Source organism: Mizuhopecten yessoensis, unplaced genomic scaffold (genome assembly GCF_002113885.1).
Source record: "Mizuhopecten yessoensis strain PY_sf001 unplaced genomic scaffold, ASM211388v2 scaffold2329, whole genome shotgun sequence".
NCBI lineage: Eukaryota > Metazoa > Mollusca > Bivalvia > Pectinida > Pectinidae > Mizuhopecten > Mizuhopecten yessoensis.
The window spans coordinates 5,668,311-5,677,327 of NW_018404492.1; the positions used below are offsets into that span (position 1 = coordinate 5,668,311).

The following is a 9,017-nucleotide window of genomic DNA, read 5'->3' on the forward strand; positions in this document are numbered from 1 at the left end:
ACCCCCGCATGTCTTGCTCCAAATATTCAAAAGAAAACTTATAAACAGTGGTTCTTTGTTCTGAAAGATAAGCACTACCACACTGCAAAGATTGTAATTTGCTGAAACATGCCAAACAATTGGTTCATGTAATGCCAATTTATTTTTTCAATCACAACACCCATTTATGTAAAGCAGTGGGTGATTGGTTCATTTACTGTTTTGGATCTATCAACAGCATGATCATATATGTTCTCTAAAGTATTTTCCTTTGTATGATAACATTAAAGGCCTTAACTGTTCTGTGGACACTGTTGTCATATGACCTTAGCTGTTCTGTCAACACTGTCGTCATAAGACCTTAACTGTTTGAGTGTAAACACTGTTGTCATTTGACATAAACTATTCTGTAAGCAGTGGTCATTTGACCTTAGCTGTTCTGTGGACACTGTTGTCATTTGACCTTAACTGTTCTGTGGACACTGTTGTCTTATGACATTAACTGTTCTGTGGACACTGTTGTCATTTGACCTTAACTGTTCTGTGGACACTGTTGTCTTATGACATTAACTGTTCTGTGGACACTGTTGTCATTTGACCTTAGCTGTTGTGTTGACACTGTTGTCATTTGACCTTAACTGTTCTGTGGACACTGTTGTCATATGACCTTAGCTGTTCTGTGGACACTGTTGTCTTATGACATTAACTGTTCTGTGGACACTGTTGTCATTTGACCTTAGCTGTTCTGTGGACACTGTTGTCATTTGACCTTAACTGTTCTGTGGACACTGTTGTCATATGACCTTAGCTGTTCTGTGGACACTGTTGTCTTATGACATTAACTGTTCTGTGGACACTGTTGTCATTTGACCTTAGCTGTTCTGTGGACACTGTTGTCATTTGACCTTAACTGTTCTGTGGACACTGTTGTCATATGACCTTAGCTGTTCTGTGGACACTGTTGTCTTATGACATTAACTGTTCTGTGGACACTGTTGTCATTTGACCTTAGCTGTTCTGTTGACACTGTTGTCATTTGACCTTAACTGTTCTGTGGACACTGTTGTCATATGACCTTAGCTGTTCTGTGGACACTGTTGTCTTATGACATTAACTGTTCTGTGGACACTGTTGTCATTTGACCTTAGCTGTTCTGTGGACACTGTTGTCATTTGACCTTAACTGTTCTGTGGACACTGTTGTCATATGACCTTAGCTGTTCTGTGGACACTGTTGTCTTATGACATTAACTGTTCTGTGGACACTGTTGTCATTTGACCTTAGCTGTTCTGTGGACACTGTTGTCATTTGACCTTAACTGTTCTGTGGACACTGTTGTCATATGACCTTAGCTGTTCTGTGGACACTGTTGTCTTATGACATTAACTGTTCTGTGGACACTGTTGTCATTTGACCTTAGCTGTTCTGTGGACACTGTTGTCATTTGACCTTAACTGTTCTGTGGACACTGTTGTCATATGACCTTAGCTGTTCTGTGGACACTGTTGTCTTATGACATTAACTGTTCTGTGGACACTGTTGTCATTTGACCTTAGCTGTTCTGTGGACACTGTTGTCATTTGACCTTAACTGTTCTGTGGACACTGTTGTCATATGACCTTAGCTGTTCTGTGGACACTGTTGTCTTATGACATTAACTGTTCTGTGGACACTGTTGTCATTTGACCTTAGCTGTTCTGTGGACACTGTTGTCATTTGACCTTAACTGTTCTGTGGACACTGTTGTCATATGACCTTAGCTGTTCTGTGGACACTGTTGTCTTATGACATTAACTGTTCTGTGGACACTGTTGTCATTTGACCTTAGCTGTTCTGTGGACACTGTTGTCATTTGACCTTAACTGTTCTGTGGACACTGTTGTCATATGACCTTAGCTGTTCTGTGGACACTGTTGTCATTTGACATTAACTGTTCTGTGGACACTGTTGTCATATGACCTTAGCTGTTCTGTGGACACTGTTGACATTTGACCTTAACTGTTCTGTGGACACTGTTGTCATTTGACCTTAACTGTTCTGTGGACACTGTTGTCATATGACCTTAGCTGTTCTGTGGACACTGTTGTCTTATGACATTAACTGTTCTGTGGACACTGTTGTCATATGACCTTAGCTGTTCTGTGGACACTGTTGACATTTGACCTTAACTGTTCTGTGGACACTGTTGTCATTTGACCTTAACTGTTCTGTGGACACTGTTGTCATATGACCTTAGCTGTTCTGTTGACACTGTTGTCTTATGACATTAACTGTTCTGTGGACACTGTTGTCATTTGACCTTAGCTGTTGTGTTGACACTGTTGTCATTTGACCTTAACTGTTCTGTGGACACTGTTGTCATATGACCTTAGCTGTTCTGTGGACACTGTTGTCTTATGACATTAACTGTTCTGTGGACACTGTTGTCATTTGACCTTAGCTGTTCTGTTGACACTGTTGTCATTTGACCTTAACTGTTCTGTGGACACTGTTGTCATATGACCTTAGCTGTTCTGTGGACACTGTTGTCATATGACATTAACTGTTCTGTGGACACTGTTGTCATATGACCTTAGCTGTTCTGTGGACACTGTTGACATTTGACCTTAGCTGTTCTGTGGACACTGTTGTCATTTGACCTTAACTGTTCTGTGGACACTGTTGTCATATGACCTTAGCTGTTCTGTGGACACTGTTGTCTTATGACATTAACTGTTCTGTGGACACTGTTGTCATTTGACCTTAGCTGTTCTGTGGACACTGTTGTCATTTGACCTTAACTGTTCTGTGGACACTGTTGTCATATGACCTTAGCTGTTCTGTGGACACTGTTGTCTTATGACATTAACTGTTCTGTGGACACTGTTGTCATATGACCTTAGCTGTTCTGTGGACACTGTTGACATTTGACCTTAACTGTTCTGTGGACACTGTTGTCATTTGACCTTAACTGTTCTGTGGACACTGTTGTCATATGACCTTAGCTGTTCTGTGGACACTGTTGACATTTGACCTTAATTGTTCTGTGGACACTGTTGTCATATGACCTTAGCTATTCTTTGGACACTATTGTCATATGAGCTAAGCTGTTCTGTGGACACTGTTGTCATATGACCTTAGCTTTTCTGTGGACATTGTTGACATTTGACCTTAACTGTTCTGTTGACACTGTTGTCTTATGAGCTTAGCTGTTCTTTGGACACTGTTGTCATTTGACCTTAACTGTCCTGTGGACACTGTTGTCTTATGAGCTTAGCTGTTCTGTGGACACTTTTGTCATTTGACCTTAGCTGTTCTGTGCACACTGTTGTCATAAGACCTTAGCTGTTCTGTGGACAATGTTGACATTTGACCTTAACTGTTCTCGGGACACTGTTGTCATATGACCTTATAATCAGCTGTTCTGTGGACACTGTTGTCATTTGTCCTTAACTGTTCTGTGACACTGTTGTCTTATGAGCTTAGCTGTTTTTTGGGCCCTGTTGTCATTTGACCTTAACTGTTCTGCTTAACTGTTCTGTGGACACTGTTGTCATATGACCTTATAATTAGCTGTTCTGTGGACACTGTTGTCATTTGACATTAACTGTTCTGTGGACACTGTTGTCATTTGACCTTAACTGTTCTGTGGACACTGTTGTCTTATGAGCTTAGCTGTTTTTTGGACACTGTTGTCATTTGACCTTAACTGTTCTGTGGACATAATTGTCATTTGACCTTAGCTGTTCTGTGGACACTGTTGTCATATGAGCTAAGCTGTTTTTTGGACACTGTTGTCATTTGACCTTAACTGTTCTATGGAAACTGTTATCATTTGACCTTAACTGTTCTGTGGGTACTGTTGTCATATGAGATTAGCTGTTCTGTGGACACTGTTGTCATATGAGCTTAGCTGTTTTATGGAAACTGTTGTCATTTTACCTTAACTGTTCTGTGGACACTGTTGTCATTTGACCTTTACTGTTCTGTGGACTCTGTTGTCATTTGACCTGTTGTCATATGACCTTTACTGTTCTGTGGACACTGCTGTCATTTGACCTTTACTGTTCTGTGGACACTGTTGTCATTTGACCTTAACTGGTCTGTGGACACTGTTGTCATTTGACCTTAGCTGTTCTGTGGACACTGTTGTCATTTGACCTTAACTGTTCTGTGGACACTGTTGTCATTTGACCTTAACTGTTGTGTGGACACTGTTTTCATTTGTCCTTAACTGTTGTGTGGACACTGTCGTTCTACAAGCTTGCTGTTGTGTGGACACTGTCATCCTACAAGCTTGCTGTTGTGTGGACACTGTCGTCCTACAAACTTGCTGTTGTGTGGACACTGTCGTCCTACAAGCTTGCTGTTGTGTGCACACTGTCATCCTACAAGCTTGCTGTTGTGTGGACACTGTCTTCCTACAAGCTTGCTGTTGTGTGGACACTGTTGTCCTACAAGCTTGCTGTTGTATGGACACTGTCGTCCTACAAGCTTGCTGTTGGGTGGACACTGTCGTCATACGAGCTTGCTGTTGTGTGGACACTGTCGACATACAAGCTTGCTGTTGTGTGGGCACTGTCGTCCTACGAGCTTGCTGTTGTGTGGACACTGTCGGCATACAAGCTTGTTGTGGTGTGGACCCCGTCGTCATACAAGCTTGCTGTTGTGTGGGCACTGTCGTTCTACAAGCTTGCTGTTGTGTGGACACAGTCGTCATACAAGCTTGCTGTTGTGTGGTCACTGTCGTTCTACAAGCTTGCTGTTGTGTGGACGCTGTCGTCATACAAGCTTGCTGTTGTGTGCACACTGTCGTCCTACAAGCTTGCTGTTGTATGGACACTGTCGTCATACAAGCTTGCTGTTGTGTGGACACTGTTGACATACAAGCTTGCTGTTGTGTGGGCACTGTCGTCCTACAAGCTTGCTGTTGTGTGGACACTGTCGTCCTACAAGCTTGTTGTGGTGTGGACACTGTCGTCATACAAGCTTGTTGCGGTGTGGACACTGTCGTCATACAAGCTTGCTGTTGTGCGGACACTGTCGTCATACAAGCTTGTTGCGGTGTGGACACTGTCGTCATACAAGCTTTTTGTTGTGTGGACACTGTCGTCATACAAGCTTTTTGTGGTGTGGACACTGTCGTCATACAAGCTTGCTGTTGTGTGGACACTGTTGTCATACATATATGAATATGTTTCTGCAATACTTCTTTTTCATAGCATGATATTGAGATTACTCTCCTTACTGTATTATTTAGTAGTGGGGTAAAATCATCTGTTTACATATAATATGCTGCAATCAGTCTTTTATTAAAATTTCTTTTTCTTTATAATAGCTTTATTTTGTGATATATAATACCAGTAGTGTTGAGTTTGAATGTAGAAAACACTATTCTAGTTATATATATATATATATTGCATGGTTGATTATTGATTGAGATATTTTATTATTCAGATTTATTGCTTAGCTTTGCTCGCATGCACACTTACATATATATTTGATAACACCCTGAATGTTCATAAAACTTCTGAATTTAAAAAAAAATGTTGAATTTCATAAAATTTTCAAAGTGTTAATAACACAAACATTGTGGGTTACACCTTTTTGTAAGCTTTGTTATGAAACAAACTTCTTGAGGTTCTAAGTTATGGATTTACAAGGTACCATGGATTCTGTGCTCCATTAAAAGTCCCAGAAGTAATACCAAATCATAGCAATGCTGGAGACTTAAATATGGCATTTGTATAAATGAGAAATAAAAGCCTGATACATAATGTATCTAAACAACATTCTAAAACAAGTGAAACATGAATAAGCCAGGGAGCTGTGCTGAATCTTTATTATATTTTAGAAATGACGAAACTGTAAAGAAGTTTTGTGTAAATGAAGCCCAGCTTTCACTTACTTAGCATGTTTTTGTTTATCCTTTTTTTTTTATATGATGTATTTATTCTGCAATAAGCCCTGGAATAGGAGGAGGGGGGAGGGGGCAACATATAATTTCTGACTCAAAGTGTGTGTGTTAGGGGGAGGCTTATAACGTGGAATGAAAAAACATTTTTAGCATTTCTACTGAACTTCATAAAATAATGGTTGGCTTAAAACTAGGCATGGGCTTATTGCTGGATGAATACAGTAGTTAATGTATTAATAACATACCGTCTTGTTCATAGTAAATCATTATTTCCTATTTTGCATCTTTTGTTATAAAGTCATTCTAATGACTGATTATTGGTCCCTAAATCTGTCATTTTTAGCTCACCTGCCCGAAGGGCAAGTGAGCTTATGTTATGGTGCGGCGTCCGTCGTCTGTCCGTCCGTCCGGCGTCCGTCTGTCCGACGTCAACTTTTTGCTTTAAACAACTTCTTTTCGGTAACCAAAAGGCCTAGGAAGATGATATTTGGCCATTAGCATGCTTGGATCAAGGGCTACCAAGTTTGTTCAAATAAATGACCTTGACCCACTTTCAAGGTCACAGGGGTCAAATATGTTAAAATCTTCAAACAACTTCTTCTCAATAACCAAAAGGCCCAGGGTACTGATATTGGGCCTGTAGCATGCTGGGATGAAGGGCTATCAAGTTTGTTCAACTGAATGACCTTGACCAACTTTCAAGGTCACAGGGGTCAAATGTCGTAAAATCTTCAAGCGACTTCTTTTCAATAAGCAAAAGGGCCAGGGTACTGAAATTGGGCCTGTAGCATGCTGGGATGAAGGATTACCAAGTTAGTTCAAATGAATGACCTTGACCAACTTTCAAAGGTCAAAGGGGTCAAATGTCATAAAATCTTCAAACGACTTCTTCTCAATAACCAAAAGGCCCAGGGTACTGATATTGGGCCTGTAGCATGCTGGGATGAAGGGCTACCAAGTTTGTTTAAATGAATGACATTGACCCACTTTCAAGGTCACTGGGGTCAGATGTCTTAAAATCTTCAAACAACTTCTTCTCAATAACCAAAAGGCCCAGGGTACTGATATTGGGCCTGTAGCATGCTGGGATGAAGGACTATCAAGTTTGTTCAACTGAATGACCTTGACCAACTTTCAAGGTCACAGGGGTCAAATGTCGTAAAATCTTCAAGCGACTTCTTTTCAATAAGCAAAAGGGCCAGGGTACTGAAATTGGGCCTGTAGCATGCTGGGATGAAGGACTACCATGTTAGTTCAAATGAATGACCTTGATCCACTTTCAACCTAATGTCCTTGTTCGACAATCAAGGTCAGAGGCGTCATATGTTTAAATCTTTTAATAGGTTCTTATGAAATCTTAAGATTACAAGTGTTAGATTAATAACAGGTGAGCGATGCAGGCCCATTGGGCCTCTTGTTAATGTTTTCTAAAACAAATCAATTTTGTTTTTCGTCACGTTAACTAATTTCTGCGTTTAGGACATCCTCAAAGGAAAGGATTGAATTGTTGACTAAAGCTAGTTTTGTTACTGTTAAAATTCTTGTAATGCTTTTAATAGTGACTTAAGACAATTATTTTTCTGCTTATAGATATCCTCAGAGAGGAGAATAATGTAAACTGTTAACTTAATGAAGCTAGTTTTCTTTGCTGTTAAATTCCTTGTAGTGCTGTAGTAGCAAACGTTAGTAAGTATATTACCAATAAAACTTTGTATTTATATTTAATATATTAAACAAGTTCACCAAATATTTATTACGTTTCCATTTAATATACTCTCACATACCTATAATTTAGTGGGGAAAATGAGCATGAATAAATTAAGCATTAATTTACTCTCTGCAGCCAAACAAGAAACCAAAGAGTGCCAAGAAGCATGAACAAGTTCCAGTAGTGGAGCGTCCACCATGGAATGACCGGTTCAATCAGGACTGAAGGCCTTCACAGCATAATAACAGTACAGGCCACATGGATTGGTGATGGACAGACTTGTATAATTTTTTACACAATATAGCTGTATTCAATTTATATAAAACGTATTGGTTTATTTAATTTTCACAGTTGGCCATGAATGATATCTTGACAATGAATATTATCGTTTTTTCCAAGCAGAACTGTTTTCATCCACAACTGTCTGTTCCATAACATACATTTGTACATGTAACAATGGCTATACTTTATGGACAGTATTTGAAGAATTCATTATTTATATGCCATTACTTGTACATATCATTTAATTCATTGCTAATTAATATTTGTAATCTAAATTATACTTTTTGAAATCAAGTATCCTACATTTGTAAACTCAGAAAATATTTGTTCAGAGTAAGATTTTTTTACGTTCATGTTTCTAGATAAATATCATGATGTTCAAATAGAAAATCATTTTCTCAGAATATAGTGCAAAGTTATCTCCCTTCCTCCCCTGTAATATTAATTAATTATAATTATTTGATATTTTTTCATCAAAGCTTTACAATATTGTTGATATCTAACAGAAATTTATAAAAATAATAATAAACAAGCAGATTATACACAATAAATTGTAATGAAAAAAGCTCAAATATTGAAAAAAATATAGAAGGGGGGAGGTGAAATCTACATCAGAGAGTCAGCATTATTATTCATTTCAGGGATTGATATATAAGGTGATATTATTGTTATATATATAAGTTGCTGGTTCTGTAACAGTGAAATATTATATCAGATGGAATTTAAAAGTATCATAGTTTGTTTCCAAAGTAAAAAGTAATTTTGTTATCATACTTCAGTTTACTAAAGGAAAACATTATTCTAATTTAATTTTAATTTTATCACTTCATCAAAATATTAAAAAAAAAAATCTGTCTTAAAAATAACTTTCCTGAACTGTGCCTTTCAAATGTGAATCTATGGATTTTAAAAGCATTAAGGTGTTACCTTGTTACACAGTTATATTGAATCCTTTACTATGGTAAGCTAGCGTATGTTTACCTGGATAAACAGCTATATTGATGTCTGTGAAGCGAGCAGCCATCAAAGTTTGGTTCTGACTAAAGAAATCGGGACTGTGTTCATATATTGTCAGTTAAAAACTGTAAGTTAATTATCACCAAATATGAGTTATATGTTTATTTTGTGTTCAAAATGTAGATAAATGTGTAT

At 38.3% G+C, this 9,017-nt stretch overlaps 1 protein-coding gene across 2 annotated transcripts in view; it reads left to right on the top strand.

The window, feature by feature from the left end:
* The window catches only part of LOC110445549, a 10,830-nt gene extending 2,628 nt beyond the window's left edge, over positions 1–8,202 (top strand). For both annotated transcript variants that reach the window (XM_021490215.1, XM_021490214.1), the window contains one exon: positions 7,719–8,202. In XM_021490215.1, the coding sequence (XP_021345890.1) occupies positions 7,719–7,767 (49 nt within the window). In that variant the 3' untranslated portion in view covers positions 7,768–8,202. The remainder of the gene's footprint in view (positions 1–7,718) is intronic.
* The last annotated feature ends 815 nt before the right edge of the window (positions 8,203–9,017 follow it).